The 16099-nt window shown below is 57.8% G+C and overlaps 9 protein-coding genes across 9 annotated transcripts; 4 read left to right on the top strand and 5 right to left on the bottom strand.

The window, feature by feature from the left end:
• Positions 1–220: 220 nt before the first annotated feature.
• N657DRAFT_677286 (carbohydrate esterase family 3 protein) lies at positions 221–694 on the top strand (the record flags this gene model as incomplete). The annotated part of the gene is made up of 2 exons (XM_062795977.1): positions 221–389; positions 441–694. The coding sequence occupies 2 exons, from the start codon at positions 221–223 to the stop codon at positions 692–694; spliced, it is 423 nt and encodes a 140-aa protein (XP_062653478.1).
• Positions 695–824: 130 nt separating this feature from the next.
• Positions 825–2145, bottom strand: N657DRAFT_640373 (glycoside hydrolase family 43 protein). Its single transcript, XM_062791954.1, has one exon. The coding sequence runs from the start codon at positions 1834–1836 to the stop codon at positions 847–849; it is 990 nt and encodes a 329-aa protein (XP_062653477.1). The 5' UTR covers positions 1837–2145; the 3' UTR covers positions 825–846.
• A 742-nt stretch (positions 2146–2887) lies between these two features.
• On the bottom strand, positions 2888–4638 carry N657DRAFT_668622 (uncharacterized protein; the record flags this gene model as incomplete). Its single annotated transcript, XM_062795452.1, has 3 exons — positions 4191–4638; positions 4007–4137; positions 2888–3897 (listed from the first exon to the last, which is right to left on the bottom strand). The coding sequence occupies exons 1-3, from the start codon at positions 4349–4351 to the stop codon at positions 2888–2890; spliced, it is 1302 nt and encodes a 433-aa protein (XP_062653476.1). The 5' UTR covers positions 4352–4638.
• A 1495-nt stretch (positions 4639–6133) lies between these two features.
• On the bottom strand, positions 6134–6742 carry N657DRAFT_556600 (uncharacterized protein; the record flags this gene model as incomplete). The annotated part of the gene is made up of 1 exon (XM_062787947.1): positions 6134–6742. A coding segment is annotated over one exon (609 nt), but the record flags the coding sequence as incomplete, so codon positions are not given.
• A 2023-nt stretch (positions 6743–8765) lies between these two features.
• Positions 8766–9355, top strand: N657DRAFT_640370 (uncharacterized protein). The gene has a single exon (XM_062791953.1). The coding sequence runs from the start codon at positions 8802–8804 to the stop codon at positions 9060–9062; it is 261 nt and encodes an 86-aa protein (XP_062653474.1). The 5' UTR covers positions 8766–8801; the 3' UTR covers positions 9063–9355.
• Positions 9356–9861: 506 nt separating this feature from the next.
• On the top strand, positions 9862–10859 carry N657DRAFT_563481 (alpha/beta-hydrolase; the record flags this gene model as incomplete). Its single annotated transcript, XM_062788216.1, has 2 exons — positions 9862–10111; positions 10195–10859. 2 exons carry the CDS (start codon positions 9862–9864, stop codon positions 10857–10859), a joined length of 915 nt encoding a protein of 304 aa, XP_062653473.1.
• Positions 10860–11228: 369 nt separating this feature from the next.
• N657DRAFT_677280 (uncharacterized protein) lies at positions 11229–11849 on the top strand (the record flags this gene model as incomplete). Its single annotated transcript, XM_062795976.1, has 1 exon — positions 11229–11849. The coding sequence occupies one exon, from the start codon at positions 11229–11231 to the stop codon at positions 11847–11849; it is 621 nt and encodes a 206-aa protein (XP_062653472.1).
• A 114-nt stretch (positions 11850–11963) lies between these two features.
• N657DRAFT_686977 (uncharacterized protein) lies at positions 11964–12797 on the bottom strand (the record flags this gene model as incomplete). The annotated part of the gene is made up of 3 exons (XM_062796858.1): positions 11964–12471; positions 12545–12583; positions 12633–12797. The coding sequence occupies 3 exons, from the start codon at positions 12795–12797 to the stop codon at positions 12190–12192; spliced, it is 486 nt and encodes a 161-aa protein (XP_062653471.1). The 3' UTR covers positions 11964–12189.
• Positions 12798–13182: 385 nt separating this feature from the next.
• On the bottom strand, positions 13183–15516 carry N657DRAFT_660966 (subtilisin-like protein). Its single transcript, XM_062795071.1, has 7 exons — positions 15400–15516; positions 15043–15194; positions 14647–14745; positions 14382–14615; positions 14042–14289; positions 13813–13915; positions 13183–13780 (listed from the first exon to the last, which is right to left on the bottom strand). The coding sequence occupies exons 1-7, from the start codon at positions 15404–15406 to the stop codon at positions 13277–13279; spliced, it is 1347 nt and encodes a 448-aa protein (XP_062653470.1). The 5' UTR covers positions 15407–15516; the 3' UTR covers positions 13183–13276.
• Between the last annotated feature and the right edge of the window lie 583 nt (positions 15517–16099).

The following is a 16099-nucleotide window of genomic DNA, read 5'->3' as shown; positions in this document are numbered from 1 at the left end:
GAGCTGGAGCTCGCGGTCTGATATCCCTTTCCTTCGAAGGCCAAGAGGCCTTCTCACTTTGTATTTGCAGGATCACACACTGATCGTATCCTTGATTGTCGATATGGGTTTTTCACCCGGCCCACGAGGGCGCGGTTTTCCTGTAGAGTAAGTTGTTGAAGGTCCGGCACGCCCTAGGGCACGACGGTGTAGGAATAATAATGATATTGCCTCTTACAACATGCTGGTCGACTGGCTCAAGCAGGACCTCGCCGACATCGTCACCATGCCTCTCGGCGGCACCGTCGACATCCTGAGGGGAATGCGCAGCCCACCGCAAGTCCTCGAAACGCTCGGCGGGCTGGTGGACCAGATGCGGGACAGCAGCCCGGCCGTGAGGATAATCGTCAGTCAATCCGGCCTGAATATGGTACTGGCATGACCTGATCGCATGTTCATAGTCGCCCAATACTTTCCGCCCCTTGCAATGGACCGCCATGTCCGTGGACTCAACCCAGCGATACCGGCGTATTTTGCTCACAAGAACTTAACGGCCTCCCCAGTCTGGGTGGTCGACCAATGGACGAACTTTACCAGCGCTGATCCGTACGACGGCATCCACCCGAGCGCGTCGGGAGACGTCAAGGTTGCCATCAGGTTTTACCCAGCGCTGGTCCAGGCGATCCAGAGCATCCGGCGCATCCGGCAGAAGTGAGGGAAACAAGGATCCCAACAACCGCTGCAAACATATGGAAGAACAAATCGGAGCCAGTCGATGCAATCAGCGCCAGAGACTTCAAACGCCTACTTCGTCAGCCAGTCTTCGTTCGTGGAGCACAATACCTAACGCTACCTGTAGGGGTATACTCAAGCAATCCGGATCCTTCCACCCTCCACCACATATCTAGTCTCATGCATGCACCGGCCTGCCGGACAGTCAGCATGGAACAACAGGCCCCCGCCCCCCGGCACCGCCGTCGCACCTCCGGGCGCTTCCAGCCCGAGCGTGCCCCTTGGTCCGCGTCCCCCAAGCAACTGGCTCATTCTCACATACGGGCCCTGGATGTCCTCTGACACCGCATAATTGACACCATATTCGACCGTGTTGAAACAACGACTCGAATAAAACAACACAAACCTCCTGTTTCCCCCCAACCCCTCCTCCCTCACCAAACTTGGCGCCTCCACGAGCGGCCCGTCCACCCGAGGATCCCTATCCAAGACCGTCACGGGCCTCCCTATCAACGTCACCCCATCCGCCTCATCAACCCGCTGTAGCCTGATCGGCGTGGGCTTGCCCGGTCCAGGCCCGGCATTCCCGCACGGCCCGCCCGGCGCGAGAGCATTCCCGTCGACCTTGTAAAGAACCCACCGCGAACCGTCAGACTGGTCGTAAAACCCAGCCGCGTCAATCGCACCGCCCTCGCTCAGCGGACAAATTAGCGGCGAATCAAAGGGCCTGTAAGGCCCCGTGATGCTGCGGGAAGTCGCGGCGCCGACGCAGTGCAACTCCCTCCCGCGAGGGGAGGCTCGTGCCAGGGCAGAGTAGTACAGGACGAAGGAATTGCTGGCGTTGAGGTACTGCACGTCGGGCGCCCAGACGCGCGGGTCGGCGGCGTTGACCCAGGGGCCTAGGTCTGGAAGGAGATCGGTTTGGGACAGGAATGACCAGGGACCCAGTGCGGAGGGCGCTCTGGCTGCTTGAACGTGGTGCCCGTTGCCTTGGGTTGCGAAGGCGTACCAGGCTTGGGAGTGAGGGTCGTAGGCGGGGGACGGGTCGGGGAAATCGATGTTGCCGAGGGATGAACGGGGGGCGGCGTGGGAGGGGATGGCGAGCAGTAGGAGATGGAGGAGCATGGCGTGTGGTGTCCGATGGCGGTGCTGAGCGTGAATAATTATAACCAAGCTGCGGCTGGCTCGCCGACGTTATATAACTGCTGATGCCTGACGGGTGAGAGACGCAACCCGGTATCCAAAATGCTCAGAGCCTTCATGAGGAGGCCCTCTTTATTCCGAGGGGTGCAACGCGAGCTATCGATTTGATACGTGTTTCACCGTTCAAATCACATGTCGACATGGCCGCCTATCCATAGGAGCACAAGCATATTGACCGCGGGGCAAATATTCGGCCAATCTTGAGACATCGTCACATCTTCGCCCGCAGACGTGCTCACCGATGCAAGACCGGGCTCCACAACGTCAACCAAATTCTCTGCTACTACAAGCCTATACCAATAAGCTTTGGTGCCCGAGATCTCACCGCGGCGACCACTCGGCTTTTGTCCCGATGCGAATCCTAGCCATGTCCGGCGCCGTGTAACGAGGACAACAACCTGTGGCCATAAAAATCTGACGGAGTGCATTCAAGAAGTCAGGAGCGCCAGCACAAGTCTTTCGGGCGCCTCCGACCTTACTAGACACAGTACGGATGTACATCCCTGGTACTGCCAATCCGATCGATCACTGTGGGAGTCTCGACGCCGTCTGAACTTTGGGTTCACCAAGGTGCCTTATGATGCAATAATCCTGAGTCAGTAGACAGCTCTGCCCAGGACCCGAAGGTGCGATATCCGAGACCTACCCGACCGTTTGAAGTAGCGATGGATATTGTGCATGTCTTGGGTAGTGTCTGAAAACAGCAATTCCGGTTTCGAGGGAGGTGGGGCAGTCTCGAGGGGCGGTAAACATACTTCCAATGTTTGAGGACAGAAGACATGTCTGAACACAAGCACCGGGTACAAGAATCGAACAATGAAGTGAGGCAATATAATTTATCAGAACACTTAGGTAGTTCCCTATCATCGCTGATCCAACTCGTCTCCCACGCTAGTCCAACAACGCATCTTACTGCAACACACTCCTCCGCTCGTCCCGCCTCTCCCACCACTTCTCCTACAACCTTTCGGTATTAGAAGGCGAAAGTCGGAAGATCACCCCTGGCGGGTGAGGCTTTGAACTTTATTGTAATCTCCCCCACCATGTCTCCCACCTCTTCCACCTCTCCCACCAATGCACCATTCCCTTCTCTCCCATCACCGTTCCCGCCGCTTCCATCTTCAAACCCACGTCCTCCCCCTCCTCCTTGACCCCGACGCAACAACCCCTCAGACGTCCTCCACGCGCCGACCAAGTCAGCCGCAAGCGACCCCTTCGGCGCCTTGAGGTTCTCCATAACCGGATCCGTATCTTTCCTCGACTGCATCGCCAGCCGCACCTGCAGGCTATATTGCGGGTCGTCCTTGCGGCCGGGCTGTTGTCTCACCATGCACCCGCCAGCCAGTGCCCCCACCATCCAGTTGGCCGTGTCCGGCCCGCCCGGCAGGAGGCTCCTCTGCGGGGGTGGACGCAGCCCTTCGTCCGTCAGCAGCGCCAGCTTGACGGCGCGCGGAACGCCCGGGATGGCCTCGGCGATGCCCGTACTCGTGTGCAAGGCGACGGCAAGCCACATCTCGTCGACGATGACTTGGGTAAGGCAGTGCTTGCGGAGGACGTGGGCGACTTGGTCGGCCGATATGACCTCGAAGCGGGCCCGGTGGTTGTCGAATTGAGTTGCCGAGCCGTAGCGCAGGAGGATGCAGGCGACGAAGAGGGTGGGGGGGTCAACTCTGACTGGCGAGAGGAGATGGGGTGATTGGTCGCGTTGGTGCGCCGCCAGCTGGGCCCGGTCTTCGAGCGAGACGGAATAATCCGGGGCGTCGTCCTGGATGAGAGCGCATGCGTAGAGCCAGACGCGGAAGCTGTGGTAGACGACGGGCAAAGAGAGCGACTGGTCTGCCATGCAGAGCGCTTCGTGGCACATTGGGTGGTCCGGCATCAGCCACAGCAAGCGTTGGGTTTCGGGGCGAACACCGTTCGCGGTTGGGTCTTGCGTGTCCATGATTGTGATGTCTGGCGAGAGGGCTGAGGATACTGCAGGGGCTGAAGAAACGGTGTCCAGGGAGAGCCCTACGTTGGTAAATAATGCTAGCTCGGAGTGGTGGTATGTGAGATGAGTTGTGGATGAGTTGGGGAATGGACAGAAACTCACAAGAAGGTAAGAAGCAGTGGCTGCACCCTGACGCGTTCTTGCCGCGAGCCGACGACGTGCAGCCCGAGAGGCCGTCGAGGAAGGAGCATACCTTCTCAAAGTGGTAGATCTGGCCGCCTCGGCGGAGCCTTCTGCCATTGCTCCTCGCCCTCCCTTTGCAATTGACTTCTCGCAACATACTCACCTCCTGGTCAACTCCCACCACACGCCACCTGACATGGCATCCACCACCAAAACATGACGGACTTGGATCCGACAAGGCCATCCCGCTCCGCCGCTCCGAAGACGCGAGGCAGCCCGGGCCATCATTGCTCGCTGCTGCTGACCCCAAGGCGTGCTTCCCATTCCTCCCACTCCACACGCGTATCTGACCTTACTCTGTCAAAACGGTGGAACGTCGTCTACCTAAGTGTGAGGACGTATCCAAAGCCCGTACCAATAACATCACTATCTCTCCACCACCATGGGCTTTTTTCTACGTCGCACCCCCGTTTTGCCCCTACACACTCCTTCCCGATATTAAGATTGAAGAGGAGAGGCTTAGGTCCCGGCCATGGAGTCTTGACAGAGTTAAAAGTTTGGGCCAGAGGTCACTATTCCAAGATGCAGATTACATCATTCCGCGCGGTTAAATGACGCTCTGGATTTTAGGAAGAGAGTTGGGACTTCAGGTTAAGATCATATGGCGAATCGCCATGATCACGCGGCTTTCGGCCCAGGTCACAGCCAATTGAAAAAGACAAGGGACTTAAACTCGTCCAGGTTGGTCATATCAGATAACAACAATATTTTCTGGGTATCCTTCTCCCATGTATATTGGCAAAGGTCGACGGACACCACCTATCTTCGCATATTCATAACGATCTCATTCAAGTAATTCATGGCAGACCCCAGCATTCAGAACGACGACATCATCATCTCTCCTGGCGGCCTCCGGTCAGCGCACAAAGCCCTGTTATCGGCCCGGATGAACAAGGCGAGGCCCAGGTCGACGGCGCGCTCCCGAGTTGTCCGCAAGCCCCAACGCACGAGCGCGCAACTGAGTGCTTTTTTTGAAGGGTTCGAGACCATCTGCCCCTTCACCACCACCTGAACGGTCCCTCCCGCTCCGCGCACGCATCATGGGCTGCTCGTCTACCTGTTCAACGGCCTCCAAAGTCTCTTTCAAAACCTTTCGGCCTCGACATATATCCTTCAGCTAGTCCTGCAATGGGGTGTCTCTCCCGAGGGCGGGGGCCCGTACTGGGCGGTGGCTAGCTGGTTTATGTCACACGACATCGCGCTCAGTACACGCCTGGTGCGAGTCAACCCGGGGATACGCTTACCGGCGTCAGTGGGCCTTGGGAGACTCGTTGAAGGCATGAGGAGTTGCCCCGCCAGTGGATGACCAAGAAGGAAAAACAGTGGAACATTAACCTCACGAAGTCCCTGCTTGCGGCGATGGCCATGTAATTCCTGCTGACTTGAACTTAAACTCTCACAACCGACAGACCGTGGATCGGCCCAACGATGCAATGGACGAGAACCTCGACCGCAAGTGCGCAAAGGATGCATCCTTCCTCGGCTGGCAGGTGGACATACAGCGGTGACAAGGTATATATGCATTTCCTGATGCTACGAAGGAATAGGTAACGACATATGTACAAGAAACGAACCCGCTATGCAAGCAGTAACGCACACCCCCACCTCTAAATCCCCTTTTTATGTACTGCATCGGCCTCAGTTGCAGGCAGTAGCCGGAGCCGTGACAGTGACAACCCGCTCGGTGGTCACAGTAGAGGTAACCACCATGGTGACGATACTGGTGGGAGGGACGGTGTAGGCAGCCGTCGTGGAGAGGTCCTTAACGCCGATAGTGGTGGTGGCAGCGGGCTCCTCGTCGTCGTCGTCGCCCTCGCCGTCATCAGCGGGGCACTCGTCGTCCTCACCCTCGCCCTCGCCCTCATTCTCGCCATCGGCCGGGCACTCTTCCTCGTCGTCGCCCTCTTCGCCCTCATCTTCATCTCCCTCACCATCGTCCGCAGGGCACTCCTCGTCACCACTGCCGGGTGCGGCAGTCGAAGTGGCGGATGGGGCGGCATCAGTCGAGGTAGTGGCAACGGCTGTGGCAGTGGTGAGAGGCGGGGCACTGGTCGCGACGGTGGTCTCGGCAGCAGATGTGGCACCAGCCGACGAAGACGGCGCCGAGCCGCTCCCGCCTTCCGAGACAGTAAAGTCGACGCAGGACTCGTACGTCTGGTCGATATCGGGGGCATCCCAAAACCACTGCAGCACGCAATCGCCAGGAGCGGTGCACTCGCCGCCGAGACTCTGGGGCAGGGTGACGCTGAAGGCCGTGTTGTTGGCGGCGACGCCTGCGTTGGAGGCGTAGTTCTGGAACTCGATCAGGGGGGTGCCGATCATGGTGTTGGTGCTCGTCTTGACGACCGAGACGTTGGCGTAGCCCGTGTGCGGGGCGGCGATGGTGGCGCGTATGTCGATGGTCTGGCCGAGCGAGTAGGTCTGCACGTTGCTCTGGTTGTCCTCAAACACGAAGCCCTTGCACAGCCAGAGGTTGCAGGCGGCCGTCTTGTCGCTGCCGACGATCTGCTGGATGCCCTGGACATTGCCGTTGATGTCGGCGCTCTGCTGGTAGAAGGGCTGCTCGCCGCAGGTGGCGCGGTAGGCGGAGCCCGGACGCCGGGCTGGAGGAGACGCGAGGAAGCCGTGCGCAGCCACCAGGGGCAACAGGCTGATGAGGAAGGCGTGCTGATGCATGATGGTCGGGTTGTGAGCTGTACAATGTCGATTTCGGGATGATCTTGGTGGGCCTGGGAAGTAATCAAGGAGTGTATTGGGAAGTAAAATGACGGCAAGATAGATGAAGCAAGCTGCAAAGACCGTCAAGGCCGCAAGAGTTGAACGAAAGTGGCGAGAACAATGTACAGAAAGAATGACAGGTCGCGTCCCAGGTGTCCTTCAAGGAGAGGATGAGGAGAGACCGTGGAGATTGAGCTGGCCACAGTTGATATATACCTTAGCAATCATCAGTCATGCCCTTGTTCCTGAAAGGATGCGAGATGAGGGATGAATCCACTGTCAGGGCCAATGCAGGGGCGTGGTGGACCTGGTCCGGCCCTTGTTCCTCGAGCTAACATCACGAAGAAAAGGGGCCCGCCAATCTGAGTTTGGCGGACTACTCACAGTAAACCTGGGATCACTCTCTGCCCTGATTTATGACAGTGTGCCCCGTGGACATTGTGACTCCGTGAGATCCAAACCAAGACCCGCTCCCATGGTATCTCCACGGATCATGGATATACAATAGTGAGGTTTTGAGGTGCGAACAGGTGCGTCCTTGTCCCGAGACTCCCGACATAGACGCCAATACATGTAGCCCTGTCGTGATGTGCGTGGATCATACTACCTTTCAACCGTGGACAGGCGACACTTAGGCGCGGCTGCCGTCGTAGTGGTTTCCCGGCGCTTCCAGAGAATCTGCAGCATGGAATCCTCCTTGCTGAATCCTCGCCTGTCGTTAGCGAAGTGGGCTGCTGCATGACAACGCGCTTGAGCCCCATTCCCGAGTGCAGCCACCTGAAACATGCGGCCCGCACCACGGCGCTCAGAGCGAAAACGAACAAGTCGACTGACGCTGTAACGGCGCCCACGTGGGCCCGTGGGTCGGACAACCCTGATCATCTCCGAAGGGCTAAGCGATGCTCGCGAGGAAGCGCTACGCGTCTTGGCGGATCGGAGATTATCCACAGCCAAGGCATCCAGGAACAAGGATCTGAGACCCACAACGGTTCTGGATACCGATCAGATCCACTTTGCACGCGGAGAGTCCGTCTTGAAGCCCCGACGGCTTCTCCGGGCTGTCCGTCTGGAAGAGGCGGAAGTAAATAGAGAAATATATTTGTTCCCTTTCCAGACCTCAGCTTCATTTTCTACTGCCAGCCCTCACTGTGGTACGCTCCGGCTCTCATAATGGCACGCCCGCAAGGCACAGCAACAGCCATGGACCATTCCGGGTCCTTGGAGACGCTCTGCTGACAAGTGATGGTAACCTGGCTGGTGGCCAACACAGAAGAGTCGGGGCACCATGTGCTCTGTCCACATCAGACCATGGGGAGCACTTGTCCTGCCTATGAGCAGCTGCTGACCGCATCGATGCCGGGTACATCATTAAACCGACCAAAGGTTCCGGGAACACAAGAGTGATCAAGGTCATATGACATTGGCTGGCCCCGAATGAGCCTACGCGGCCAGCCAGCACAAAGACACTTTGTGAGCCGCAATTCTAAGAAAGTCACAGAGAGTAGCAGCCCACTGCCCAGATGGAGGACAAATGATGCCAACTATCACATTGTTCCTAAAGAAAAGCACTGTTGGCGCCGCGTCCAACGTTCGAGGCATTATTCTCACACAACTGTGCTATGTTGTTGAAGCGGCCAGCTGATGATCAAGTCACAGGTCAAGTGGTCAATGGCTCCTGTGCAAAGTCAGAGCCTGATCGCTGAACACTGGAGGGAAAGGCCCGAACGCAGATTCCTGGCAGGGATGGGAGTATACAAACTCGAAAAATTTAACACCATGATGTGGGTGCGGCACAACGACCTCGAAAGTATTCTATTATATCATCACAATGGCAACTAACGCGCAGGCGCAACTAGCCGACGGATGCGTGATCAGTCTACTGAGACTGGAGCATCTCGAATGGGTGACCGCCGTTGTCGGCCACTCCATGGCCTTTGACTCTCCCATCTGGTCAGTGGAGCTTCCAGATGCGCCAACCCTTGAGGAGCTTCAGAAAATGAAAACCAAGCGGGCTTATGAGTTGGTCCAGTCCAACCGTCCATCCGCAAAATACTGCATCGAATCGGGGCTCTCGTACGGCGTCTTCATCCAAAACTGGACGCCGCGACGCGCAGACACTGAAGGAGAAGGACAGCTGCACTGGAACAGCAACGACACGTCGGCTTCCCGCGAGCAACTGCTGGAGCAGATGGACTTTCCCCTGATTGCCATCACCCTATCCCAGGACGCTGCCAAAACACAAGACTCAGCCTCCTGAAGGGCACCGGTCGATGGATAGGATCCTGGAAGGTCTCAAGGCCATCCGAGAGGGTCTCAAAAACGAGCTTGTAGACAGTACGGGAACTGCCTGGAGACCTCCGGGCGGAAAAGCAGGAGAAGGCAAGGTTGTCAAGCGCAGCGGACTTGTATTCGCGGCGACCATGTCCACAAAGGACTCTCCAGAGCTTTGGCGCACCATGTGATGCACACAATGGCCGAGGCTGGGTACCAAGGAATTGACATCCAGGCCTCGAACAAAGGCTGTTGAGAAGGTGTGGCTGGACCCGCCCGCGCCTTGCAGGTCTGATGTAGTGAGTTACTGCAACACGAACTCTGACCTGGGGTTCAAGGCCGCCAAGGTGGACTGCATGCGGATGTGGGTGACTCTGCGGGAAAAGACAGAGGAGGAGAAGAAGATGACCGAGGCCAAACATAGCGGTCAAGTAATGCAGTGAGCGACATTAGGTCAAAATTGAAAGGGATGGGATGTCTGAACAGTTAGGAATCGATTATTCTTATAAAATCAATCAATCCAATGGCAAAATATCATCAAGTGGCATTCAGAATTCCCCGCCGAAACACGTTTTCTTGGCAAAGTACAGTAGCAAAACCCATTTAGCAATCACTTGCCAACTTTCCAATCCGGAGTCTGATTCCGGACTGTTAGAGACTTTAAATCCTTTCACACTTCTGCCGCTGACAGCACTCTCTCAGTTGTCTGGGCCCAAACTGCGCGACACAACCAACGGACGCCCATTTCAATCCGAAATTCTTCTTCTTGGGTACGATAAACTACAATGCAGGCTCCGGTGTGCCGCGACTGCTTCACAGGCACTCTCCGGGGCGACGTGACCCCGACTGGCAGAGAGAAAACCATCCACAGCGTCCCAACTTACGTTGTAACCCCTGACCCAGGCGTCACGCCGCTCGGAACCGTCGTCATCCTCACCGACGCCTTTGGCTGGAAGCTGCGCAACACGCGCGCCCTCGCCGACGCCTACGCCAAGCGCGTCCCCTGCACCGTCTACGTGCCCGACTTCCTGGAGGGTATGGATTCAGTCCCCGTCACCCATACCCCAAGCGAAACTGCACACGAAATGCCATGAAACCCACTAACTATGCAAACACAGGCCGCGCAATCCCCGAGTCAACCCTCCCGCTGCTCGAAGCCAAACCCCCTCCGCCCACCGCCAACCTCCTCACCCGTGCCCTCGACAAGGTCCGCACCAGCCTCTCCCTCCTCTTCCTCCTGCCCATCCTCGTGCGCTTGTTTCTACACAACCGCCGCGCCCTCGCCTACCCGCGCATCCAGGCCTTCATGACCGCCCAGCGCACCGCTTTCCCCTCGACCAAGCTCGGCGTCGCCGGTTTCTGCTGGGGCGGGCTCCACGCGGTGCTGCTGACGCACGACACACCTGCGAACAAGGTAGTCGTCTCTGTCGACGACTACGGCGGCGGGGTGTTAGTAGTAGAGTACCCGCTGGTCGACTGCGCTTTTACCGCGCACCCCGCGCAGGTCTGTTTCCCTGCTGATCTGGAGGCGGTAATGCGGCCGCTGAGCGTGGCGAACGGGGATAATGATGAGTGGATGGGGAGGGACAAGATGAGGACGCTGGTGGGGATTTTGAAGAGGAAGAATGCAGAATTGGGGGAGGAGAGGCACGAGGCAGTCGTGTACCCTGGGGCGAAGCACGGGTTTGCGGTGAGGGGGGATCCTGGGGATCCGATGCAGCGGGAGCGGGGGGAGCAGAGCGAGGAGCAGGCTGTGAAGTGGTTTAGGCGTTGGCTTGGTTGAGGACAATCTAACCTTCTGTCGTAGGTTGAGAGTTTATGGTTAGATGTTGCTCTTTTCAAGCCCAACCGGGGACAACCGGCAATGCACCACAGGGGCATTCCGGGCTCTCCCTTCTGGCCTCCAAACCCCATGAGGCAGGTCTGTGACAGCAGGTCGGTGACAAAGCAGGTGACTGCTCGACAGGAACTCTCCCAGTTGGCGTAACCCCAACAGTGGGGCGCGACTTTGGGAGACGCCGAATGTCGTCATCGTACCTTACCCCCTGACCCCACGACCCCCTGACTTAGCGACGGAAGATCTGATCTATCTACAAGACTCCCCTCACCAACCTGCCGTCTCTACCTCAGTCTCATACCCCTCCAGGGAACAATGACATCCGAATCCACCCCCTCCAATTTCCCCCCCGGAGAAGTTGCCCAAGCCGTCTCGGCGGCCAGGGCGGCCAAGCGGCTTCAGGACGCAGCCGACACGCTCAGGGCACAGGCCGCCGCCATCAAGGACCCGGCCGAGCGGGAGCGGCTGTTCCAGGCGGCCTACAACAAGGAGGTTGAGGCGCGGGGGCAGAGCAAGAAGGCCCGGCTGATGGCGAGCGGGTGGGGCCAGGGCGCGGCCGCGGGGATCGGCGCCTCGGGCGCCCTGGGTATGGGGTTGGGCAACCTCGTGGGTGTGCTCCTTAGCGGTGTGGTGGCTATTCCTGGTGTGTTGGTGGGTGCTGGTGCCGGGGCGATACATGGGCCGTGGTATAAGCTTCCTGGCAAGTCTAGCAAGTCCGGCAAGTCTGGGGAAGCTGGGGAGTCTGTGGAGTCGGTGGAGAACGGTGCGCTAGCCGGGTCGCAGTCGGATGAGGAGGAGCATCGTATTGTGATTGCGGCTGCGAGGCAGATCGAGGGGGAGGAGAAGGCCAAGGAGAAGGACAAGGGGGCTGACGGGGAAGACAGGGAGGAGAAACTGGAAAAAGGGGTGGAGGAGGAGAAGGATGATACTGATTGAACGAAAAACATTAGCGATATAGGGAAGTGAGGGAGGATAGTGAAAGAAATTCGATCCAGTTCTTCATCTAGACTGCTAACGGTAGCCTTAATGGGAGAGGATGCGTGTAGTTCTCTTTATATGTTCTCGCATTGTATATATTCTGGCTATGGGGTTGATAACACAACGCCCAAGTGGTGCAAGCAGATGCTTCAACTGGTTAGGCACCTCGATTTGCCAATACGACTACCAGCTGACTTACTGACTTTGTTTGCTGCCGTGGGACGGCGCCCCTCATGTGTCCTAGCCTGAGCTTCTCGTGCTGGACGGGGTTGACCGAGAAACCGTCACGAGCACTACATCAGGGACTATCTGACAACGGCTGGATTCCTTCCTCTCCACCTGCACGCCCAACTTGAAGCGGGCCAACCCGCTGCATCTGGCGGTGAATTTCGGCAAACAGCGCTTCATGCTTGACAAAGAAGGCCTCGTTGACCTTCTCCATCACCTCGGGATACTCTGCTTGGAGCAGCTCCCTCAACTGCTGGCGCGCCTCAGTCGCGGTCTCGGGGGCAAACTTGTCCTGGATGAGCTTCGCAAAGATGGCGTTGACCCGGGCGCGTATTTTTTGAGGAAGAGCATTCTGAACCCTGTTTAGCGTACGAGTGCGCATGACTTGATCCCAAAGAAAGAACAAAAGAGAGTAAGGTGCGTACCAGCAACAAGCCGAAGTCCACGACCGGCACCCACCATTTCTGATCAAGGTTCGAGATCGGCCCATGTGTATTGCTTTTGCAATTCCACGGTCCGCGCGGCCATCAAAGCTATCAGCTCCCCGTGCGAAGGTAGTTCTTGCGGAGCGGTCGTGGTGCAGCTAGCCAACGCAGCTATCAGCTCCTCGCGCGAGGGTATGTCCTGCCCAGTGGCTGTGGCGCTGGCGGGAGCGTCACTGATTGTTGGGGTGCTCATGGTTTTGATGAGGGGCTGCAGATTTCTGAGATAATCAAGGTAGGTAAGGTGGTTTGGAACTCTAGGGTAACACGCCGTCACGGTACCAAATTGGTGGGATGTAATGGGAGGAGATGGTTTCCAAACGGCGGAAACAAGGGTGAGTCCCCGGAGGGTGGGCGCTTGACACCTTGCTTGTATATTACAGTAGCAGGATGGCACCGTGTGACACGGCTCAGCAAATCTGTTCCTATTCGCCAGAAGTTCATGTGCCAACAGACATTACAACCGGGCAAATGCACCTTGCCAAGCAAACCAGAGCTGATCCATAATCGTACGTACATACTTACCACACCTGGTTACGGACTGGACCCTTAGAAGAGTGCTTTTACCGCAAACACGACTCGTTCGCAACTAACCTGGAGACTCCAGCCCTCAAACCAACCGTCGCTCCGTACACCCCAGAAGCGGAAGTCCCCACTGGCAGAACGAGCTTATGTTTACGGCAGCCGAAGATACAAATCCTTCAACTTCTCAAAATCCGGCGTTCCCAACCCAGTCACAGCTTCCCACGCCTGCTTAGCCGGGAAAGTCTCGCTGACGCCCCACGCCCAATTCTTGCCGTGCTGCACATCTCGCGGTATGCCCCTTTTATTTCTCGCGGCGTACTGCACAGGATTGATGAAGCCCACGGTGCCCTTGCCGGCGTGCAGTCTCGCGTCGTTGATCTTGGCGATCATGGCGGCCACCACGGGCGTCGACGCCGACGTGCCCGACACCGCGCGGTACCCGCCATGCAGGCTCACCAGAAAACTCCTCGCCATGGCCGAGATGTCCGGGTACCCTCTCCCCGCGGCATTGAAGTACCCCTGCCTCGCCAGCTCAGCGGCGCCCGGCGCGGCCGCGAGGTACTCGCGCGTGAGGTTGCCCTGGTACCAGGGGGCTGGGAAGAAACGGCTGAAGCCGCCGCCCGAGGACACGGTGCTGTTGTTGTCGAGCGCCGTCTCGCCTGGAAAAGGCCGTGGCATACTACTACCAACAGCCCTGTGCTGTTCGACGGCACGGGCAGGAACTGGGTGCCGCCGACCGAGGTGACCCACGGACACGAGGCGGATAAGACGATGGAGAAATGGCCCTCGCTGGCGGTGCTGTTCTTCGGATCATCCCGGTCGATGCAGTACGTCAACTGGTCGGCGGGGCCGCGGTCGGCCGAGCCCGTCAGCATCGTCCCGCCCTGCAGGCCCAGCTTGAGGAACTCGAGGCACTGGCGGCGGGCGTAGGCGTCCGAGTATGAGGCCTCGTTGAAAGCGTACATGATGGCGATGACGCGCGGCGGCGTGTGCGTGCCGCAGTCGGTTGCGTTGTAGCCGCCCGCCCGCGGGTTGGGGTAGACTGGGTCGAACTGCGGGTCCAGGCCGGTGCGGCAGTAGTGCTTGTTGAAGGCGGCCAGCATGATGTTGAGGTTGCCCTGCACGATGAGGTCGCCCACTTGGATGTTGGTGACGGGCACCGGCTTCGCCATGGCCATGGTTTACTGGAAGTCGAGGTTGGCCTCGAGGTTGAAGATGGGCAGCTTGTACTCGGTCTGCCGCGCGCCGCCGAGACCGACATGAACACGGGCCGCTGGCTGACCAGGTCCGAAGCAAAATCAGTGAAGAACATATCGAGATCTTCGGCCACCCACGCGCCGTAGGAAGGCGTGTACATGCCGAGCGAGTTCTTGGGGTGGGCTGTCTGGCCGGCGCCGTCATTCATGTTGTACAGCTGTCGGAGGCATTGCGGCGCCATGTATTGCAAGCAGTTGATATTGCGAATTTGGCGAGCGCCAATTCCCTCGCCCTGGAACGGCGGGCGCCGTACTTCAACAGACTTCAAGAGCCGACGAAACCGGGTCCGGCTCGGGAGCGGGCAGGATGTAATCGATGAACCTGGCCACGCGTGATGGCAGCGAGTACCGCTCGGACGCCGTCTGGGTCGCGGCACCGATACGCGAGTGGTACAGGTGGAACTCGGCTCCCAGCAACTTCTCTGCTTGCGCAACGCTGGTGTTGAACGACAAGAAGGCGCCGTCCCTGGACAGAAGCAAGGCTGATCGCGGCACCCCAGAACTGTTGAGCCATCTTCCCACTTGGCGAATGCTTTCCCTGGGCGGCGCAAAGAACTGGGCGATTCTGTCTAGAGTCCAGTGCTGCCCAAAGCTGGGCGAGTCCGGGTCCGAGATGGTCTCAAGGGCTTGTGCCGCTTTGTCGGAGATGTCTTGATCGACCGACAGCGCCAGGTCTATTTGGAGGACCTGGTCGCTAGCGAGCCTCACGCTCCTCTTCCAGTGTGAAGCCGCTGGCGAGATGGCCGGTCTTAGTTCCGTCCGTCTCTCAACCAATGCAGTGGCCAGGCAGAGATGGATGGGGACCAGTGTTGCTCGCATGTTGTGCATGCCGAGATGCTAGTGATCGGGCTCAGAAAGATGAATGATCCACATTCGACCAGAAGTCTCCCATCCTTTGCGATGATGGGCCGTGTCTGGTCCAGTCCGATCATTATACCCGTCTCAATCAATTGGAGACATGGAACCGATGAGCTGGCCCCTTTCTGCCAGGTCAGCGTCTCATGCGCGGAAAAGTACCCGACATGCTCAGCTATTCCCAAAACGCCAATTTGCTCAACACCGAGCGTCTCTCGACAAGGTCAGTCCGTCGAAACATGCCGCGCTGCTACGGTTAGGATTCTGCCGGATTGTTGGACCCAAACTTTTAGGCCTGCCAGGAGCTGAGTCTACAAGCCACAGTGTGATTTTGGACACTTGGCGCTGCGTGATATAGGTCCCAAGCGCTTGGGAAAAGACGCGTATACGACGCTCAAGCCTCGAAGCGAGCTTCTTCCCATTGCGTTGGTGGCCTCAGTTGACGGAGCCCCCAATACGGATACAACATCGGCATTGAGGGCTGGGCCGAATGGGGCTGGGGATATTGTAGGCGGGAGTAAGTGAGCCCTTCAAGTCAACATCACTAAATAGAAGCAGCGTCTCTGTCCCGTCGGTCGTATTGTCAAGAACAATATGAGAAGCAAAGTCCAGGTAGGCAGGTACGGTATGTTTTTGTCCTGACACTGCTTATGACGGCAGGGTGACAGGGGCAGCAAAAGACTATTTATGTTCAAGCGATGAGAAGCTGCCTGTGACAACATCAATAAGAGCAGAGCAACGTCTGTGTATTTTGTTTCGTATGCTCACTGGAATGCTACGCAGAGAGATTTAAATCAAACCTGACTTTCTGGGTTCACGGGGCATCTGTGCCAAGGCGGCGTTCAGACATCGGGTTCAAATT

This window comes from Parathielavia appendiculata, assembly GCF_033297405.1.
Source record: "Parathielavia appendiculata strain CBS 731.68 unplaced genomic scaffold N657scaffold_1, whole genome shotgun sequence".
Lineage (NCBI taxonomy): Eukaryota > Fungi > Ascomycota > Sordariomycetes > Sordariales > Chaetomiaceae > Parathielavia > Parathielavia appendiculata.
This window is presented reverse-complemented; position numbering and strand designations above follow the sequence as displayed.